The following is a 22,506-nucleotide window of genomic DNA, read 5'->3' as shown; positions in this document are numbered from 1 at the left end:
CTGAATTGTCAAGTGACTTTAGGATAAGAGTACTTGCAGTTCTTTTCTTATCCTTTGGAGTTCATGTTTTCTTTACTATTTTAGAGCTCTCCAGTGTTTTTAAGCGTTTAATTTTTTTTAATGTTTATTTATTTTTGAGAGACAGAATGTGAGTGGGGGAGAGGCAGAGAGAGCGGGAAACACAGAATCTGAAGCAGGCTCCAGGCTTGAGCTGTCAGCACAGAGCCCGATGCAGAGCTTAAACCCACGAACGTGAGCCAAAGTTGGACGCCTAACCAACTGAGCCACCCAGGTGCTCCTAAGGTTTTTGTTTTTAACCCAGCATTTTGCTTTTGGTAGTAGGGTTGGTCCAAATTAGTCTACTATTGCTGAGGGCAATAGCAGTTCTGATTTATATTTCAGAAGTATCTCTGTGGTTATTGTGGGGAGAATGCACTGTGAAGCAGGGCAAGGGCAGAAGTGGAGCCCAGTCAGGAATCTGTTGTAATACGGGTGAGGGGTGAAAACACTTAGAAGGAACAATAGGATCTGTTGATGGTTTGACATAGAGTGTGACAGAAATAGTGTCAAGGATGTCTCTTGGGGCTTTGCATGGAGCATCTGGAGAAGGGGAAATGCCATTTCTTGGGATAGAAAAGACTCGGAGGAACAGATTTGGGGAAATAAATCAAGAGCGCAGTTTGGGAAATGTTGTGTTTTAAGATGCCTGTTAGGCATCCATGTGTGAGTAGGGAGTTGGAGAGATGTGTCTGCAGTTCAGAATAGAGGTCTGATCTAGAAAAATATTTGGGAGTCATCTGTGTATAGATGACTTAAAGCTTATGAGAGGTAGTGAGATCAGCTGAGAAGTGAATATAGATAGAAGTTTAGGGGCACCTGGGTGGCTCGGTCGGTTAAGCGTCCGACTTCGGCTCAGGTCATGATCTCACGGTCCGTGGGTTCGAGCCCCGCGTCGGGCTCTGTGCTGACAGCTCAGAGCCTGGAGCCTGTTTCAGATTCTGTGTCTCCCTCTCTCTGTGACCCTCCCCCGTTCATGCTCTGTCTCTCTCTGTCTCAAAAATAAATAAACGTTAAAAAAAAAAAAAGAAGTGAATATAGATAGAAGTTTAAAGTTGGTCCCTGGAAACTCAAATGTTTAGAAATTGAGAAGACAAGGAGTGCCTGGGTGGCTCAGTCGCTTAAGTGTCCAACTCTTGATTAAGGCTCAGGTCATGATCTCATGGTCTGTGAGTTTGAGCCCCATGTCAGGCTCTGTGCTGACAGCATGGAGCCTGCTTTGGATTCTCTCTCCCCCTCTCTCTGCCCCTTCCCTGCTCACACACTCTCTCTCTGTCAAAATAAATAAGCTTAAAAAAAAAAAAAAAGAAATTGAGAAGATGAGAAGGATTCAGCACCAGAAGGGATGGTCACTGAGATAGGAGGAAAGCCAAGAGAAAGTATTGTCCCAGAAGCTAAGAGAGGAAAATGTTTCAAGGGGAGAATAATCAAGTATGTCATATGCTGCTGAAACTTAGAGCAAGTTGTTGTGGATTGAAAATTGACCATTAGATATGGAAGGCATTTAATGTTTTTGGTGACTTGGATGGGAACTGATTCAATAAAGGAGTAGGTGTGAAAGTTGGATTGACGTGGGCTTGAAAGAGAGAAGTGGTTAAGGAAGAAGTGAGGGTGCAAGCATACACAGCTCCAAGGAGGTTAGCAGAGAAACGGGCAGTAGCTAGAAGGGGGGATGGGAAGGGACTTGAAGGAGAAGCATTCTTTGTTTTAAAGATGAGAATTTTCATGGCAAGTCTGTGTCCTGACGAGAATGTTCCTGGAGGCAGGAGGAACTGACATGGGGGAAGAGGGGATGATGCCGGAGCAGAGACCAGAAAGGGAATAGAGTACACACATGCAGGGGTTAACCTGAGAGAAGAGCATGGACAGTTCGCTCATAGGAACAGGAGGTTCAGGGTCAAGTGCAGGTGGACTGGTAGAGGTAGTGATGGGACAGTGTGTTTTCTCAAAGCACAAGGTCACTTGCTGAGAATGAGAGAGGGGGGAAGAGTAAAGAGACCTGGAGAGTGACAAGTGTTGAACATATAGTTTGCTTGTTTTCTTCCTAAAGAAAAGATCTGCACTTTCAGCTGGGAGTTGGATAATTAGATTAAAATGTTGTAGTCAGATTAAAATTAGTAGTTAAATTAAAAGTTTGAAAACTTCCTTATAATTGTGTTTAACTATTTTAACTATTATTTCTTTTATGTTTATGTATGACAAATATTGGTTATAAGAGATTTGTAAATAGAAATACCACTCCCTAATTGGGTATAAATGAAGTTTTAAAAGTTATGAAAATATTTACTCTTGAAAGAAAATTTCAATGATAGGAAAAAAGCGTCTCCTACTCCTGAATTATCTGTATTCCTACCACCCAAGCATAACTCTACTCTTAATTTCTTTTCATTTTTTCTTGTCAGTACTGAAGTGCTTATTTTCTAAAAGAGTAGTTATAATCATGCTTTATAGGTAGTTTGTTATTCTGTGTTTGTTTATCAGCTACCACTGTAAATATTTTTCCATGTCATTACATAGTTTTCACGACCACGAAATAGTTGGGTCATTTATTTGCTGAACAATGCCTTATTATTGGACATTTAGGTTAACAATGTTTGGTGCTTCCATATAATTATTTTGAACAAATGTTCCTAAGAAACTCACTGTGTGCCTACCTTTCATTACTTGACCAGCTGTGACATACGTGTGAGCCACATAATTTAGAGAATAATTCTGGGTTGACTTTTCATTGTGACTTCCCAGTCACACTGTGTTAAAATAAATTTTCTTTTCTAATTTTGCTAATTATGTGTTAGGCTTAAAGTTGGTGCAAGGAAACAATGTGTGCCCCAGTAGTTCTGTTACAATTTTAAGAATACAATCCTTATTTCATAACAAATTTTAGAGTGTATATTCAGAGGAGAAACATTACATATTTTTAATAGGTTGATCAGAGGATTAGTTCTGGATCATGGTGCCCGTCATCCAGATATGAAGAAACGAGTAGAAGATGCGTTTATCCTTTCTTGCAATGTATCACTAGAATATGAAAAAATGTACGTGTCAGTTACTCTTTGTGAATTTTGAAATTGTATTTTCTTTTTAAATTTTCTTTTAACATTTATTTGAGAGAGAGACACACAAAAGAGCGTGAGCAGGGGAGGGGCAGAGAGAGAGGGAGACACAGAATCCGAAGCAGGCTCCAGGCTCTGTGCTGTCAGCACAGAGACCAACACAGGGCTCGAGCTCCCAAGCTGTGAGATCATGACCCGAGCTGAAGTCAGACACTCACCGACTGAGCCACCTAGGCACTCCTGAAATTGTATTTTCTAAAAGTGTTATTTTAATCTCTTGCTTCCCTGCCAGATGTTTAGTGTAAACGCCTTCTGCCTTTTCCTCCTCTCTCTTCTGCCTTTACTAGCTTGTTTTTATTAATCTTTTAGAGAGGTGAGCTCTGGTTTCTTTTATAAGTCTGCTGAAGAGAAAGAGAAACTGGTAAAAGCTGAAAGAAAATTTATTGAAGATCGAGTACAAAAAATAATAGACCTGAAAGACAAAGTCTGTGCTCAGTCCAGTAAAGGATTTGTTGTCATTAATCAAAAGGTGAGAAAGAAAATTTTGATTTTAACTATGTGTAAATGTTTTTCACCATTTCTCAGTGGTCGGTGGATTCCCGGGAGTCCATAAGACCATTTCAGGGAGTCTATGAGGTCAAAATTATTTTCATGATAATAATAGTAATAATAATGCCTTTCACATTGTGCTGACATTTGCAGTGATCATGCAAAGGCAACGTTAGGTAAAACTACTGGTGCATTAGTACAAATCAAAGCAGTAGCACCAAACTGTACTAATAGTCATTATATTCTTTTTCCCATTCTACCGTACACTTGCAGTTAAAAAAAAAAGTTTCATTGGAGAATATCTTGATGAAGTGGTAAAACTTATTAATTTTATTGAATTTTGATCCTTACATAGGCATCCTTTTATAATTCTGTGTGACGGAGTGTGAAATCTGCACATCAGAATATGGTTATCTTGAAGGAAAACTCTTGTATAATAGAGTTGCAAGCTGACCTAGCCACTTTTTTCATGGAATGCCATTTTTACTTTAAAGAATTAACTGACAGGGGCAGCTGGTTGGCTCAGTGGGTAGAGCAAGTGACTATTGATCTCAGGGTTGTGAGTTCAAGGCATACGTTGGGCAGACAGATTACTTAAAAAAAAAAGTAACTGACAAACTGTGGTTATTTAGATGTGGGTATTTGGCAGGTTTTTCTCAAAAAGGAAGAAGTGGTTCTGTCACTTCAAGGAAAACAGTTGACAGTATTTGTTGCCAATAAATTTGAGCTTTCAAGCAAAAATTAAAATTTTGGAAAACTCGTATCTGCCATTGTGAATGTCACAGCTCTCCAATACTTAAAGGACTTTTCTTTTTTTAAATTTTTTTTTAACGTTTTATTTATTTTTGAGACAGAGAGAGACAGAGCATGAATGGGGGAGGGGCAGAGAGAGAGGGAGACACAGAATCAGAAGCAGGCTCCAGGCTCTGAGCCATCAGCCCAGAGCCCGACGCGGGGCTCGAACTCACAGACCGCGAGATCGTGACCTGAGCCGAAGTCGGACGTTTAACCGACTGAGCCACCCAGGCACCCCAAAGGACTTTTCTGATAATGTTAATGGTGATATTAGCAAATGTGATATTTCTGATATTGTAGAACTATGAAATGTATCAGCATTTGGAAGCTCTGCTTAACATAGTGAACCAATGTTTTCTTCTTTTTTTCTTTTCAGATTTTTATTTAAATTCTAGTTAGGTAACATACAGTGCAATATTAGTTTCAGGAATAGAATTCAGTGATTCATCACTTACATACAACACCCAGTACTCATCACAAGTCCCCTCTTTAATACCCATCACCCATCTAGCCTATCCCCCACCCTCAAGGTTTTCTAAATGACAAAAAAAACCATATGATTTAACAAAATCATACATGGGTAAATAATACACTCGAAGTGTAAGACAGGCAAGTGGATTTTATTTTATTATTATTATTATTTTAAAGTTTATTTTCGAGAGAGAGAGAGAGAGGGAGTGAGCATGAGTGAGCAGGGGAGGGGCAGAGAGAGAGGAAGAGAGAGGATCTCAACAGGCCCCGCACTGTCAGTGCAGAGACCTACATGGGGCTTGAAATCATGAACTGTGAGATCATGACCTGAGCCAAAATCAGGAGTTGGACGCTTAACTGAGCCACCCAGGTGCCCCAGACAGGTGGATTTTCATATGAGAGAGTATGAAAATTTTATTGAGGGGCCCATGGGTGGCTTAGTTGGTTAAGTGTCGGACTTTGGCTCAGGTCATGATCTCAGGGTTCGTTAGTTTGAGCCCCGTGCTGGGCTCTGTGCTGACAGCTCAGACCCTGCAGCCTGCTTCGGATTTTGTGTCTCCCTCTCTCTCTATCCCTCCCTCGCTCACACTCTGTCCCTCTCTCTATCTTAAAAATAAACATTTTAAAAAAATTTTAAAGAAGAAAAGTTTATTGATAAGTTCCATATTTCACCTCGAAACTAACCTTTAAGAAACTATTATTTACTGAGTTTTGGTGTAGTATCAAAGAAGAATACCCACATTTATCTGAAAAGTTATTAAAATATTCCTCTTTTTCCCAGTATGTATTTGTGTGAGGCCAAGCTTTCTTCATATTCTTTAACCAAAACAAAATATCACACCATATTGAAGGCAGAAGCAGATGAGACTCCATATGTCTTCTGTTAAGACCGACATTAAAACGATATAAAAAATGTGAAACAGTGCCATTACTTTAACCTACATATTTTTTTTGTTTATGAAAGTATAGTAAGTTTTCACTTAAAAATGTTATTTATGTTAACATAAAATGAGTTTACTATTGTTTTGAATTTTAATTTATGATAACTTGTAGATAGAGTCCACATAAACAAAAGTTTTTTGGGTTCTTAATTTTTAAGAATGTGAAGCAGTGCTGAGGTAAAGTTTGAGAACTAGTGGCTTAAGATGTGCTTATAACTTTTTGCTAATTTGATTTTAGGGAATTGATCCATTTTCCTTAGATGCTCTTGCAAAACATGGCATAGTAGCTCTTCGCAGGGCAAAAAGAAGAAATATGGAAAGGTAAGCTTGCAGATAATTATGTATCCTAAGTTTTTAGCAGATTAAATTGAAATGATTCCATGATATTCCTTTTAACTTGCATGTAAACATTGTTGAGCAAAGCAGTAGCATACATGTTCCAAATTTTGTTTTTAATTTCAATAAATAATGGAAATGTCAAAAATCAAGATTGTTAACCTACCTCAGAATTTGTTGCAGGACAAAGGTTTTCATCTTCTTAAAACAGATTTTAGGGGTGCCTGGGTGGCTCAGTCAGTTAAGCATATGACTCTTGGTTTCAGCTCAGGTCATGATCTCATGGTTTCGTGAGTTTGGGCCCCACATTGGGCTCTGCACTGACAGTGCGGAGCCTGCTTGAGATTTTCTCTCTCTCCCTCTCTCTCTGCCCCTCCCCTGTGTGCTCTCTCTCTCTCTCTCTCAAAAATAAATAAATTAACTTAAAAATTTTTTTAAAAACCCAGATTTTAAAAACAGTACAATACAGTGACAATGCAGTCTTCTGTGTTAGGTATTTTTTCACCTTTGAGAAATTAAGTCTTTCATGCTTACCATAATCAAAGCTACAATGACCTCTGTAATTTCAGACTCTCTCTTGCTTGTGGTGGAATGGCTGTGAATTCTCTTGAAGACCTCAGTATACATTGTTTGGGGCATGCTGGTCTTGTACATGAGTGTACATTAGTGAGTATATCTGTGGGCAGTGGTTATAAAGTGAAGAGTAAACTTTTTTTTTTTTTTTTTACGTACTAAATCTTTTCATTCAGGCTTTACCTTTTGATATCTGAATAATCCCCAGGATGTATTTTACAATTTATCTTTCTAAATGTTTGTTAAGAGTTCAAATATAACTTAACTGCTCTTAGTGTCTATTTAGTTATGTTTGATGAGAAAAATTTGCAAGATTGGATTCTAATATTATAAACTAGGACTTCACTTCATAATGACATTAAATATTAGAGTTATATCTTCTTGGATTACCCTCTAGGGTGAAGAAAAGTTCACTTTTATCGAGGCCTGTGTTAACCCTCGTTCTGTCACCTTGTTGGTTAAAGGACCAAATAAGCATACTCTCACACAAATCAAGGATGCTCTAAGGGATGGACTTCGTGCCATCAAAAATGCCATTGAAGATGGTAGGCTCTTTTTTATGATGGATATGAACCTTATGTATTTTAAAAGCGGTACTAAATCTGTCATGGTACACACAGTATTTTAGAAGATATGACTGATTACTCTTCTTTATTTCACTTTGGACAATTTATAATTTGGATTGTGAAGATTTTTCCTTTGCATTATTTGTAGTGAGTATGCTGCCCTTTTAATTAGCTTCTGTTTATGAAATGAAAAAGCACTTAATTTAACGCTATAGTATCTTTTTTTTGATACGTTATCTTAGTTTATTCAAATACCAGTGTGATTACACATGGTCCAAGAGGGCTCAAATAACAAACCAAATGTAAATAGATGTTAAAGATTGGTCTTCAAACATTATAGCCAATGGTGCCATGCTTGCCTATGATCTTACCGACATAAAACCACATCCACACCTCAGTGGCCTCCAAACCAGTCAGCGAGATTCCTTAACTGTGAACCTTTTGAAGCTACCAGTTTGAGTGCTTTTGGCTATTTTTTTCAAGCTCTGAATAGCTGTAGGGATCTCAGCAGGAATTGGAGGAGCCAGCTTAATTTGGCATAGTGCCAAAATGTGGCCAGTCGGGGCTTCAGGTAAGTTGTGACCTTACCAGCACCAAATGCTGGTGTTCATTCACCAGCCCTGGGGCCTTCTCTGCAAGGTTATGGACAAACTAGGCCATAGTTCCAGGATGGAAAGACTGTTACCCCACACTATAATAAAGTTTTTTTATTTTTAGAAATTTATTTTTAAAACCATGAAAAGGATTTAATAGCTTAGAACTCATTCTGTTACCTTAGATGTAGTGTAATTTTAAGAATGATTAAGACGGAATATTAGCATTTATTATTTATTGATAATTTATAAACTACCTTCTAAAAGGAGTTGAGGTAGATAATTCAATAAAAAACAGACGTTTAAAATAGAACGATAAGCACATGGAAAATGCTCAACATAGTCATTGGGAAAATGAAAATGAAAACCATAAAGAGATACCATTTCACAACTGTTAGGATGGCTATAAATCAAAAAACCTGGATGATAATAAATGTTGGCAAAGATGTGGAGAGATTGGAGCCTTCAACATTGCTGGTGGGAACTGTTGGAAAATAGCTGGGAGTTCCTTAACAAGTTAAACACAGAGACAGGGTGCCTGGGTGGCTCAGTTCATTGGGTGACTGACCAGCTCAGGTCATGATCTCATGGTCCGTGGGTTCGAGCCCTGCGTCGGGCTCTGTGCTGACAGCTCAGAGCCTGGAGCCTGTTTTGGATTCTGTGTCTCCCTCTCTCTCTGCCTCTCCCCTGCTTGCACTCTGACTCTGTCTCTCAAAAATGAATAAACATTTAAAAATTTAAAAATTAGGGGCACCTGGGTGGCTTGGTCAGTTGGGTGTCCGACTTTGGCTCGGGTCATGATCTCACGGTTTGTGAGTTTGAGCCCCGCATTGGGCTCTGTGCTGACAGCTCAGAGCCTGGAGCCTGCTTCAGATTCTGTGTCTCCTTCTCTCTCTTCTCCTCCCCCGCTTGTGTTCTATCAAAAATAAATAAACATTAAAAAATTTTTCTTTTTTCAAAGTTAAACACAGAGATACTATATGACCCAGCAAATCAACTCTTAGGTATACCATAATATACCTTTGATCAAAGTGTTATAGCTACGTTTGTTGAAAAGACTCTTCTTTCACCAATGTGAAAAGCAATGTGTTGCTTTTGCATCTTTGATGAAGACCATTTGTCCATATTTGTGTGGTTTTATTTCTGGGTTTTTATTCTGTTCCACTGATCTGTTTGTCTGTCTCAATATTAATGTACTATCCTGATTACTGTAACTTTATAATAAGTCTTGAAATCAGCAATGTTAATCCTCTCATGTTGTTCTTTTCTATTTTGGTTATTTAAAATCTTTTGCATTTCCATATGAATTTTAGAATCAGCTTGTCACTACTAAAAAGACTGCTGAGATTTTGATTAGAATTTCACTGAATCTGTAGAACATTTTGGGAATAATTGATAATCTTGATATCTTAACAATATTGAGTCATGGTATATCTATTTCAGCCTTCTTTTTTTAAAATAAGTTTATTTTTTTTAAGTTTATTTATTTATTTTGAGAGAGAGAGAGAGAGAGAGAGACGTAGGGAGAGAGAGAGAGGTGGAGAGAATCCCAAGCAGGCTCCACATTGTTAGTACAGAGGTTGATGCAGGGCTGGATCCCATGAACCAGGAGATCATGACCTGAGCCAAAATCAAGAGTCAGACTCAACTGACTGAGCAATCCAGGCGCCCCTATTTGGGCCTTCTTGACTCTGTCTCAGCAATATATATATATATACACACATATATATACACATATATGTATATATATACACATATATGTGTATGTGTACATATACATTGCTTGACTCTGTCTCAGCAATATATATATGTATATACACACATATATATACACATATATGTATATATATACACATATATGTATATGTGTATATATATGTGTGTATATATATATATATTTTTTTACCCCAGCAATATTTTGTGATTCTTAGTGGCATATATTTTTTTCAGATGTATCTATGTATTTCATGAATTTTGATCCTATTATACATGATGTTTTTAAAATTTTAATTTCTGATTAACATATAGATACTGATTTTTGTTTACTGATCTTGAATTCTGCAACCTTGTTAAACTCACTTATTCTAGTAGCTTTCTTACAGATTTAATTGAGTTGTCTATATAAATAATCATGTTGTCTGCTAATAAAGACCGTTTTACTTGTTTCTTTCCAATCTGGATATTTTTTATTTCCTTTTTCTCTTTATTTCATGGGCTAGAAGCTGCAATACATTGTTGAATGGAAATAGTGAGGGTGGGCATTCTTTCCTTGCTCCTGATAATGGGGGGAAAATATTCAGCCTTTCTCTATTATGTATGATATTTAGCTGTAGGGTTTTCATAGAAGCCCTCTGTCATATTGAGGAAGTTCCCCTCTCTTGCTGAGACTTTTTATCATGAATAGATGTTGGATTTTGTCAGTTGCTTTTCTGTTGATCTATTGAGATGATTATATGTTTTTTCTCTTTAAGTTTATTAATGTGGTAAATTACATTGATTTTCAAATGTTCAACCAAACTTACATTCTTGGGGTAAACCCTACTTACTTATGATGTATTATTTTCTTTAAAAACGGATTACAGTTTTTAAAATTATTTTTTTTAAATTGTGGATATAAGTATATAGTTTGTCATTTTAATCATTTGTAAGTATTACAGTTCAGTGGCAATAAATACTTTCTTTCACACTGTTGTGTAGCCATCATGATCATGTATCCACAGAACATTTTCCATCTTAAGGACTGAAACTTTATACCCATTAAATAATAACTCTCCATTCCCCTCTCCTCCCAGCTCTTGGAAGCCACTATTCTGCTTTCTGTCTCTATGAATTTGACTATTCTATGTACCTCATTTGAGTGGAATCATCCAGTATCTGTCTTTTTGGGCCGGCTTATTTCACTTAGCACGATGTCTTCAAGGTTCATCCTTGAATGATGTGTCAGAATTTCCTTGCTTCTTCAGGCTGAATAATACTGTATTGTATGTATAAACCACATTTTATTTATCTATTTATCCAGTGATGGAAACTTAGATCACTTCATCTTTTGGGTATTGTAAGTAATGCTGCTATGTATTTCTATATATTATTGGACTTGATTTGCTAATATGCTGTTAAGAATTTTTTTAAGTTTTATTTATTTATTTTGAGAGAGAGAGAGAGAGAGAGTGGAAATGAGGGAAGGGCAGAGAGAGAGGTAGAGAGAGAATCCTAAGCAGGCTCCATGACTAGCGTGGAGCCCAACATAGGGCTAGATCTCATGAACTCTGAGATCATGACCTGGGTGGAAGTAGGACTCTTAACCGACTGAGCCACCCAGGCGCCTCTATGCTGTTAAGAATTTTTATATCTATGTTCATAAGGGGTACTTGTGTATTTTCTTTCTTGTAATGCCTTTATCTTTTTTGCTGTTAGAATAATGGTGACCTCATAGAATGAGTTGGAAAGTATTCTCTCCTCTTTAATTTTCTGAAAGCGTTGAAATCTTGTGTAGAATTGGTATTTATTTCTTAAATGTTTGGTAGAATTCACCAGTAAAGCTATCTGGGTCTGGAGTTTTCTTAATGGGAAAATTTTACTATGAATTCAATCTTTTTAATAGAGACGGGGTATTCAGGTTATCTGTCTTTTTTGAGTTTGTGTCTTTCAAGAAATTTGTCCATTTCACCTGTTAAGATGATCAAACTACTGCCCATGAGCTAAATCCTTTTTGCTGCCTGGTTTTGGTAAATAAAGTTTTATTGGGGTACAGCTATACCCATTCATATATGTATTGTCTGTGGCTCTTTTTGTGCTATGGTGGCAGAGTTGATTAGTTAAAAAGAGATGGTGTGGTTCATAGAACCTGAAGTATTTATATCTGATCTTTTATAGAAAGTTTGCTAATCCCTTAACTTTTCAAATTTATTAGCATAAAATTGTTCATAATATTCCCTTATTATTATGCTTCTCATGTCTGTGGAATCTATAGTGATATTACCTTTTTCATTTCTGACATTGTTTATTTTTTTTGGACACTGTTCATTTTTATTTCATTGATTTCCACTCTCATTATTTCTTTTTTCTGTTTATATTAGGTTTTATTTGCTCTTTTCTAGTTCTTAAGGTGAAAGCTGAGGTCGTTGGTTTGAGACCCTTCTTCTTTCTAGCATAGGTGTTTAGTGATATAAATTTCTCTTCAGGTATTGCTTGAGTAGCATCCCACAAATTGTGATATGTTGTGTTTTCACAGAATGATATCAGGGAGGTTTTCAAAGTTACTGGCAATGTTCCGTTTCTTAAGCCGGGTGGGAAGTACATGAGTACTTTTGTGTATATTCAGTATTTCACAGGAACTTAAAAAAGTTTTTTAAAATTATGTTTTAATTCCAGTATAATTAACGTACAGTGTAACACCACAGGGAACTTTTAACTTAAAAAAAATTTTTTTTTAATGTTTATTTATTTTTGAGACAGAGGGAGACAGAGTGCGAGTGGGGGAGGGGCAGAGAGAGAGGGAGACACAGAATCTGAAACAGGCTCCAGGCTCTGAGCTGTCAGCACAGAGCCCAATGTGGGGCTCGAACCCACAAACTGTGAGATCATGACCTGAGCCAAAGTCAGGCACTCAATAGAGTGAGCCACCCAGACACCTCGGGAGCTTTTAACTTTTTAAAAGTGTGAATGGGAAGCAAGGATGCAATCATCTTGTGGGTAGACAACTCTTTTGAACAGTTTTGTTGTACAGAGAAGCAGAAGAAGGGGCTAGTAATTAAAAAATGATGTGGGATAGGGACACCTGGGTGGCTCAGTCATTTTAAGCATCCTACTCTTGATTCCGGCCCAGGTTATGATCTCACGGTTCATGGGTTCAAGCCCTGCATCGGGTTCTGTGCTGACAGTGAGGTGCCTGCTTGGGATTCTTTCTCTCCTTCTCTCTGCCCCTCTCCTGCTCACTCTCTCTCTCTCAAAATAGATAAACAAATATTAAAAAAAATGATGTGGGACAAAGGAGAGATTCTTCTTGTTTTGTTTTAAAGATGGGTGATTCCAAAACAAATTTGCTGATTCAAAGGAGAGTCATAAACTTTATAAAACCATACCAGCAGGTATAAAAGTCATATCCTGTTGTGAAAATTGATGTTTTTAAACAGAGCTTTTGCCTTAGAATAATGAAAACACCTATATTTTTTCCTTAGGTAGCAGTTTGGGTTTTGCTTCAGTATAGAAAACAAATACTTCATTAAGTCCCAAGAATTCCATACCAAAATGGTGGCCAAATCATCTTGGCCTAAATTTTTTTCAAATTGGATGTTACAATCTATTACCTGTCCCTATACGTGATAAATAATTACCTTTTACATGTAGTCATAAAGGAATAAGATGAAGGTGGGAAGAATGTCTACTTTTACAAACAATTAAATAAGCTGGTTGCAGCCAGTTGTCTGTACCATGCCTAATTTTTTAATGGTATGTAACTTCAGGATGCTTCATAAGACATCTAAGTAATCACTGAACTATGCAACTTACTTTATTTCTGTGTCTACTTAGGTATATTTTAGATGTAGGCCATATAATAGGTAATAGAACACACCTGAATAGCTAATTGCTTTTTTCTCTATTTTTTTTTGTTTGTTTATTTTGTTTAATTATTTTTCCCTGTATGGAATGTCTTGCCAATCTTTTTTCCTCCAATAGGTTGTGTGGTTCCAGGAGCAGGTGCAGTTGAAGTGGCAATAGCTGAAGCTCTTGTTAATTACAAGCATAGTGTAAAAGGAAGAGCTCGTCTTGGAGTACAAGCTTTTGCTAATGCCTTACTCATTATTCCTAAGGTACAACTATCCTAATGGCTAAAGAACAACTGGTTAGATCTAAGGGTGTTGGATTACAAATTGCCCACATTATCTAACACCAGAGTAGAGAGAGTTTTAATTTGCATTTCCCCACACAGTTTTGTCTAAGATATTTTACAGCAAAAGCAGGGAAACTTTTGGGATAATAGCTCAGAATCCTTGTCAGAGTTTCCTGAAATCACTAAGTTACCCCCTTGCTAATCTCTGAGCTCCAAAAGTGGAAGTAAGTCCAGAAATTTCCTTCAAAAATGGTTTATGATTAATCATAATGAAAAAATTTAGAACTTAAAATTTAACTAGACTTTTGCGTAGATTTTTGTTTTGTTGGTGGTATCCAAAGTATTAATTATTATTTTAAACTGTGGGAATGAGAACTCCAAATACTAGCATGCTTTTGTCATTTTCATTATAATTCCTGGAAAAGGAGAGAAACCAGGTATTTTTTCCATGTGTCAACAAAGGAAACAGACTACCATTCCTTTTCCTTTGCCTTAATCTGGTTGTGAACCACTTAGAAACACAGAAGACCATGTCAAAGATGTTATTACCATGAATTAAAAACATTAAGAACAATGCTAGCGGTGCGCCTGGGTGGCTCGGTCGGTTAAGCGTCTGACTTCGGCTCAGGTCGTGATCTCACGGTCTGTGATTTCGAGCCCCGCGTCGGGCTCTGTGCTGACCGCTCAGAGCCTGGAGCCTGTTTCAGATTCTGTGTCTCCCTCTCTCTCTCTGCCCCTCCCCTGTTCACGCTCTCGCTCTGTCTCAAAAATAAATAAACATTAAAAAATTTTTTTAAATAAAAAAATAAAAAAAAGAACAGTGCTAGCAAAGTCTCTTTGGTAATTGCTTTAAATTATTCACAATTTGTGGAATCTTTGAGAATCAGATATCTATTTTTCTCTTTCCCCAAAACAGCAAAGTCAGTTAAGTAATGATCCTGTAGTTGACACAAACTGGTAAGCGGGGTATACAGTGGTGGTTCCTTACTTATCAGCTGTTGGTTTTGTACTACTTGGAAATAAACCTGGTCTGGAGTGCTATTAGCTCCATTCCTGTTGTCACAGGTCATGACTCTCTTCATGTTGGTGAGGGACACAAGCATCCTGCATATATGAAGGGTTCTTTTAGCAGGTATCTAGGAAAAGCTGGAAAATGTGTGGCTAGAGGGACGAGAAGAAACCATACCATTCTACTTCTTTACTCTATCTATCTATCTATCTATCTATCCTCTACACCCAATGTGAAGCTCAAACTCACAACCTTGAGATGGAGTTACACACTCTTCCAACTGAGCCAGCCAGGTGTCCCTCTTTCCATTTTTTAAGAGATCTTTTGCAAGGAGGGAAATTACTGTAGTGGGGTGGGGATGGGGGTACTATAATGTCCTCAGAATTTAGTGTGATGTACATACGGAAAATGTTTAAGTAAATATAAAAGCTGCTAGAGACATAAAATACTAATTTGGATTAGATTAAGGACAGAATTCTTCAAGGGTACCTGGGTGGCTCAGTTGGTTAAGCATTAGACTCTTGATTTTGTCTCAGGCCATGATCTCACAGTTGTGAGATTGAGCCCTGAGTTGGGCTCTGTGCTGGGCATGGAACCTGCTTAAGATTCTTCATCTCCCTCCCCCTCTGCCCTTTGCCCGCTTGCTTGTGTGCATGCACTCTCTCTCAAAGAATGGAATTCTTTAAAAGGAGGGGATTACTGTATTATAAGTGTGTTTTCACAAGACTAGAGAGCAGTGCCTTATTTATTATCTTTGATATTCAAATATATGTGTGAACGTATTTCATACATATATTTATTATTATTTTTATTCCTAAAGGTTCTTGCTCAGAATTCTGGTTATGACCTGCAGGAAACTCTAGTAAAAGTTCAGGCTGAACATTCAGAATCAAAACAACCTGTTGGCATAGACTTGAATACAGGTAAGAAAGTGAAGAAAAATTAGCTGCTCAGTAAAGAAAGAGGTTATACTCCAGTGACCCAGAAGTTTGCAATTTAAAAAGAGAGGGTGGTCAGGGTAGAGCTAATTGAGGATATGTCTGTAGAAAGAAATCAAAGGAAGTGACGAAGTAGCCATGTTGGGGAACTGGGGAAAGAGTATCCTAGGCAGAGGGAACAGCCAGTGGAAAAGCCAGTGTTTGAAGTTTTTGAGGAGGAGGAAGGAGATGAGAGAAGTAATAGAAAGATCATGCAGGGGCATGTGGGCCAGTCCAAAGACTTTGACTTTGACTGTAGTGAAATAGGGAGCAATTTTTAGTAGAGGTGGGACATGGCCTAATTATGTTTAAAAGGATCACTGTGGTTGTTCTGTGGAGGGAAGTCCACTGAACAGCTGGAAGGTTGAAATTGCCATTAACCTCATTGAAGAACTGTGGGTGCAGCAGGTTGTGTGGGGGGAGGTCAGCACTGAGTTTTGGCAAAGCTCAGTTTGAAGTGTCTTTGACTTTCAAGTGAAATAGACAATTGGAAGTATGAGTATGGAGCTCAAGAAATAATTCTGGGTTGGGGGCACTTGGGTGGCTCAGTTGGTTAAGCGCCGATTTCCGCTCAGGTCAAGATCTTCTGGTTCGTGAGTTTGAAGCCACCCTGGGCTCTGTGCTGACAGCCTGGAGCCTGGAGCCTGCTTCAGATTCTGGGTCTCCCTCTATCTCTGCTCCTCCCCGCCTCGCACTCTGTGTGTGTGTGTGTCTCAAAAATCAATAATTAAAAGAAAAACTTAAAAAAAAAAAAGGTCTGGATTGGAGATAAAAACTTGCGAGTTGCCAAAGTGCACATGGTTTAAATCAAGAAGACTGGATGAAATCACCTAAGGAGTGAGTGTAGAGGGAGAAGGAAATAATCCAGGACTGAGCTTTTGGGTATTCCAAAATTAAGGGAAGAAGAGGAAAATCCAAGAAAGTCAACAGGAAAGGAGCCACTAACAAAAAAGAAAAAAGTCAGGCTGAACATGGTGGCCTGGGAGGCAAGTGAGAAAGAGTAGTGAGGAGGCCGTGTTAAGTGTTGCTGATAGATGAGGCCTGAGAACTGGCCACTGGATTTGATTTGATACCATGGAGTTCATTGTGACCTGGACACCATAGCTTTGTTGGTACATTAAGTACTGTTAGAATATATAACCAGCATTAACAGAATATACCAAGATTGTACTGTTAACATTGTTTTTACTTTGCAGGTGAGCCAATGTTAGCAGCTGATGCAGGAGTTTGGGATAACTATTGTGTGAAAAAACAACTTCTTCACTCTTGGTAAATTCATATTAATAAAAATAAAGACTTTTAGGGACATAATAACATTAAAACTTGTCTATTATTTTTACTACTCTATAGTAGAAAAATGGTTAAGTGTATGAAAAGGTGTGGTATCCAGTTATTAACAAAGCTTCCATCATTTTTCAGTCCCTTTTCCATTTTAATTCTAGTAGTGTGATATATAAGAAATGTTTATCTTACTGTTTATTTGAGGGGGAAGGGAAAGAGGGAAATTAAAATAGTACCAAATGCATAGTGGGGAAAGGCAAATGATGTGCCAAAAATGAGCTCAGTTTTGCTACACTATAAAATCAAACTTTTACTTTATCAGCAAAGGAGTTGAAATTATAATACAAGAGTTGATGTTTGTATTTATAATAGCTTTGTCTCATAAGATCTCATACCAACATCATTGATGAACAAAGTACTTTTAGTAGCTAAAGATTGCCAGGGGAAAAGATGGGAGTGGGTTGGTAGACTGTACTCACCCTATTATCTTTTTCCTCAGCACAGTGATTGCCACCAACATTCTCCTGGTTGATGAAATTATGCGAGCTGGTATGTCTTCTCTTAAAGGGTGATTGAGTTCAAAACCAACTCTTCTGGAAGCTGAGATTTAGTATACCTTATATCCAACTACCGTTATATACTGAGCCATTCTCAAGTTTTGTACAATAAATCCAGTTTATATTTGTTGGTCTTAGCAGTCTCAATAATACTTCATCAAAGTATAAAGAATACAAGAAATATTTTCACAGTAAAGGAATAATAGTGAAAATATTTGTTCTTAAGAGTTCTAACATTTGGGGCACTTGGCTGGCTCAGAAGAGCATGTGACTCTTGATCTTGGGGTTGTGAGCTCGAGCTCCACCTTGAGGGTAGAAATTACTTAAATAAGTATATACAAAAAAAGATTTCTAACTTCTTACCCTTTATTGTATGTATAATATTATGAAATAATAGAAATATATATTTGGTCTTCATCCTCGGTTCCTGGCACAAGAGCTTTTAAAACTGTAATTTCTTGAGGAATAGGGGTGATAGGAGCTTTTTTTTTTTTTTTTTTTTTCGGTTATAGTATTTGGTCTTAGTTTCCACTTCCCAGGCTGGAGAGCTTCTTTTTTTTTTTAAATGTTTACTTATTTTTGAGTGACAGAGAGAGAGAGAACTAGCAAAGGAAGAACAGAGAGACAGAGACACGGAATCCAAAGCAGGCTCCGGGCTCTGAGCTATCAGCACAGAGCCTGATGTGGGACTTGAACACAGAAACCACAAGATCATGACCTGAGCAGAAGTTGGATGCTCAACCGATGGAGCCATCCAGGCACTCCCAGGCCTAGAGAGCTTCTAACACCACTGGAATCTCTGAAATTAATGAGTGTCTTTTTGTATGCTAATGAGTGACTGATGGGCCCTTAGGAGGGCAGTTGGATGCCTTGAGGGACCAACCTTGTGATGGGAGGGTTAGAACTTTCAGCCTCTCCCTCACACCTCCCACTCTACCCCTCTACCTCTGGGATAGGTAGAAGGGCTGGAGATTGAGTTGCTAGGTCATAGGTCATGCCTATGTGATGAAGCCTGTGTAAAGAGAGTGTGCTCCAACCCTCCTGGGAACAGAAGCTCCTGGGTCTGGGAACCTTCTGACCTCACACCATGGACCTCTTCATTAGGTTGTTCATTTATATCTTTTATAATATCCTTTATAATAAGCTACTAAATCTAAGTACGTGAGTTCTGTGAGCTGCTGTAGCAGATTATCAAACATGAGGAGGGGGTCATGGGCACCCTGATTTCTAGCCCTGTTGGACAGAAGTGTGAGTTAATATGGGTACCCATTACTTGCAATTGGTGTCTGAAGTGGGAGGTCAGTCTTAATTGCTTCTCGGCCTTTTGGCTAAGATCAGGTGAAGTGGGGGGCAGTCTTGTGGGAGTGAGCCCTTGGTCTGTGGGGTCTGCACTAACTCCAGGTAGTTGGTGTCAGAATTGTTTGTAGAACACCCACTTGGTATCTGGAGAGTTGTAGAATTGATTGCTGTGTGAAAACCCCATACACATTTGGAGTCAGAAGTGTTGTGAGAAGAGGAAACAGTTTTCCTTTCATAGGCTACTGTACTTTTCATAAAATAGAATCCATTATGATTCTTAGACCTTTCGACAACTTTTAGTGAACAAAATAGGGAGCACAGGTTTTCTAGTACTCAAGTCAATTTCCAGTTTATCAGAAGATATAAATATAACAGGCAAACATTTTATTCTCCCTCGAAAGTCCTTCAGTAACTTCTTGCTGCCACTCGTTCCTCTTACAAATATGACATCACTTTGTGACTATAGCTTTGGATTTCACTGATACATGACAGTTTATTTTGATTGTAGTATGTTATATTTTACCTGGATTTTTGGTATATATGATCAGCAACTTATGCTTCTGTGCTAGTTCTCCGACTGGATGGTTAAATAGAGCAGGTTTCATCTGCAAAGGTGGGGATTGTTGGCACCAACATTGGGAAATAATTGTTTTTGGCTTTGAATGCAGCTCTTCTGTTTCAGTATTATAGCAAAAGCTTTCTTGTTTGAAACACTGGAATGAATCTATTGTACTTCTTATTATCATTGGGCTGCTTGTAGTTCATTTCTTTCCATGGACACAAGTTGATAAGGAGATTAAAATATGGCAGGTGCCTTAGTGGGACTTGGGCCTCTGTTAGTGCATATGGGAGGTTTGTTTAACCATTTCCTGACTTTGTTGAAAACCTGTACTTTTGGGGCACCTGGGTGGCTCAATTGGTTAAATGTCCAACTTTGGCTCAGGTCATGATCTCACGGTTCATGGGCTCCAGCCCTGCATTGGGCTCTCTGCTGTCAGCGTGGAACCCGCTTTGTATCTTCTGTCTCCCTTCTCTCTCTGCCCCTCTCCCACTTTCTCTCTCTCTCTCTCTCTCTCTCCAAAATAAAACATTAAAAAAATTTTAAAAAAGAACAAAAACCTGTATTTTTATACCCCTTTTCCCCCTGACTTGGTATGTTGTCAACATCTTTCTGGGTTAATAACCGTGCTTCTGAGCTATATAATTTTTTTGTGGTTACATGACATTTCATTGTATGGCTATTCTGTGATTATTTAATTGAGTTTTCAATTTTTTTTTCCCAGTAAAAACAAACATCTCTTCCTTTAGCTTCTATCTTTGTTTTATAGGATAGACCTTTTAAGATGTGTATATTATGCATACTGCCAGACTTTCTCTTTTCTATGTAAAATGTTTAAATTATGGAATATTTCAAATATATTGAAAAGATTGAAAAAGTATGATTAACACCTTTGTACCCTCCACCTAGCTTTAACAAATAGTAACATTTTGTCATGTTGGCTTCAGATTTTCTTTAAAGAAATAAAGTGCAGATGCTGTTAAATTGCCACTCTTTCCCTCCCACACACCATCATTTGCTTTTCCCACTCTTTCTCCCTAGAAAAAGACTGCCTAGAGGTAGTCTTTGATCTTTGATATGTATCATCCTCATGCACTTAAAAAAAAACCTTTTTATATGTATGCATATGCCTGTAGCAATGCAAGATTTTTCTTTTTGGGTTTTAAAAGTGTATAAAATGTATATACTTTTACTGCTTTAATTTTCTACTTGACATATGGTTTTGCGATTTATCCATTCATTCATTTATCCTTTCATTTTAGCTGTTTTCAAGTGTGTTTCTATACTATAATGTACTTATCCATCAATGGACCTTTTGGTTATTTCTAACTCTACATCATTTTAAACATTGCAGCATTGAATTTCTGTGTATATGTCTTCTTGGGCACATATATGAGAGTGTTCCTAGAGATTATACCTAGAAATGGAATGGCTTGGGTTTAATGTTCCTCATCTTTATATTTACTAAGTGATTATTTCACTTTACATTCTCCACAGCAATATATAATAGTTACTTGCCCTTATAACCTTACCAAGTCTTGGTATTTTTAAAGTTGTAATTCTTGCCCACCTGAAGGGTATAAAATTATATCTTGTCTTGGGGTGTCTGGGTGGCTCAGTCGGTTAAGCGTCCGGCTTCAGCTCAGGTCACGATCTCGCAGTTCGTGAGTTTGAGGCTGGCGTCGGGCTCTATGCTGACGGCTCAGAGCCGGGAGCCTGCTTCAGATTCTGTGTCTCCTCCTTTCTCTCTGCCCCTCCCCTACTCATGCTCTGTCTCTCTCTATCTCTCAAGAATAAATAAACTTAAAAAATTTTTTTTAAATAAAAAAAAATTTATATCTTGTCTTAATAGGGATTGCCGTGATTACTAGTGTAATTGAACATATTTTCATAAATCTGTTGGCCATTTTCAGTTCTATAAAATTGCCTATTCACATTGTTATGTATTTTTTCATTGTATTTGTCTTTCAGATTGGTATTTCTATCTGTCTGTCTATCCATATTTCGCAATATTTTCTCCCAGACTGAGGTCTTCTTACCTTTGCAAAGTACACAAAATAATTTGACACATATATTTTTATTCTTATATACTGAATTTTTCGCGCCTCTACTTCAGCAATAAAGATATTTTCTTATATTTTATGAGTTTTCAAATTTTATCACTTTTAGGCCTTTAATTCATTGGAATTTATTTTCATTTTTGTATGTGTTGTGGATCTATTCCCGCCCCCCCCCCCACCATAGCCAACCAAGTATTCTCAGACTGGCTGATTTATGATATCACCTCTATCATACATTGCATTGCCTTGAATTGATCAAATTTTTAAATTTGTGTTTATTTCTGGTTTAAATATTTTGTTCCCTTGGTCTGGTAGATTGTCATAAGGTCTGGTAGATTGTCATAAAACAATATTGGTATGCAATATTGTTTTAATTCTTAAAACTTTATAAAAATTCTTGATATGTGGTAGGATGGTCCCCCAACCCCTTCTTTATTTTCTTCCAAATTGTTTTGGCTATTCCTGGATCTCATCTTTTCTTTCTTTCATATGAATTTTAGGATCAGTTTGTTATGTGTTTTGATTAGAACTGCAATTATTTTATAGATTTTTTTCAGGTAGAAATGAATGTAGAATATATATACACACCTCATAAATATTTGATATCACTTCATTTGTATCTTACTAAGTGCTTCAGTTGTTTTACATTAGTAAATGTTTTTTTTACAATAAAGCTTTAGATTTTCCATATAAAAATGTATCTTTGGTTAGATTTATTCCTATGTGTCTTATTTTGGAAGCTATTATGAATAGGATGTTTAAAAAAATGTACTTTTTAATTATTTGTCACTGTACTATTGGCCCTTTATGGAGGTTTATATATTGGCTTTTGTATTCCACAACCTTGCCAAACTCTTATTATTGCAGTAGTTTTTCTGTAGATTATTTTGGATTATTTGGGTTGATAATAATAATTCTTTTGTGTTAACAATCCTTGTACTGCCTCTGCTTTTTTTCTGTTGCACTGAAGTTTCTGAGACCTTACATGTTATAATATTAA

The 22,506-nt window shown here is 37.4% G+C and overlaps 1 protein-coding gene across 5 annotated transcripts in view; it reads left to right on the top strand.

The window, feature by feature from the left end:
* Positions 1-17,715, top strand: part of CCT6B (chaperonin containing TCP1 subunit 6B) — a 31,034-nt gene extending 13,319 nt beyond the window's left edge. The window contains exons 6-14 of one of the 5 annotated variants that reach the window (XM_042915326.1): positions 2,982-3,092; positions 3,480-3,639; positions 6,105-6,187; positions 6,772-6,868; positions 7,173-7,320; positions 13,611-13,744; positions 15,594-15,696; positions 16,947-17,019; positions 17,531-17,715. In XM_042915326.1, coding sequence (XP_042771260.1) covers positions 2,982-3,092; positions 3,480-3,639; positions 6,105-6,187; positions 6,772-6,868; positions 7,173-7,320; positions 13,611-13,744; positions 15,594-15,696; positions 16,947-17,019; positions 17,531-17,603 — 982 coding nt within the window. In that variant the 3' untranslated portion in view covers positions 17,604-17,715. Of the gene's footprint in view, positions 1-2,981; positions 3,093-3,479; positions 3,640-6,104; positions 6,188-6,747; positions 6,869-7,172; positions 7,321-13,610; positions 13,745-15,593; positions 15,697-16,946; positions 17,020-17,530 lie in introns of all 5 variants that reach the window. The other 4 variants (XM_042915325.1, XM_042915328.1, XM_042915327.1 and 1 more) reach the window with 4 other exon arrangements.
* The last annotated feature ends 4,791 nt before the right edge of the window (positions 17,716-22,506 follow it).

Source organism: Panthera leo, chromosome E1 (assembly GCF_018350215.1).
Source record: "Panthera leo isolate Ple1 chromosome E1, P.leo_Ple1_pat1.1, whole genome shotgun sequence".
NCBI lineage: Eukaryota > Metazoa > Chordata > Mammalia > Carnivora > Felidae > Panthera > Panthera leo.
The sequence above is the reverse complement of the archived record's forward strand: the minus strand, read 5'-3'. Positions and strand labels throughout refer to the sequence as shown.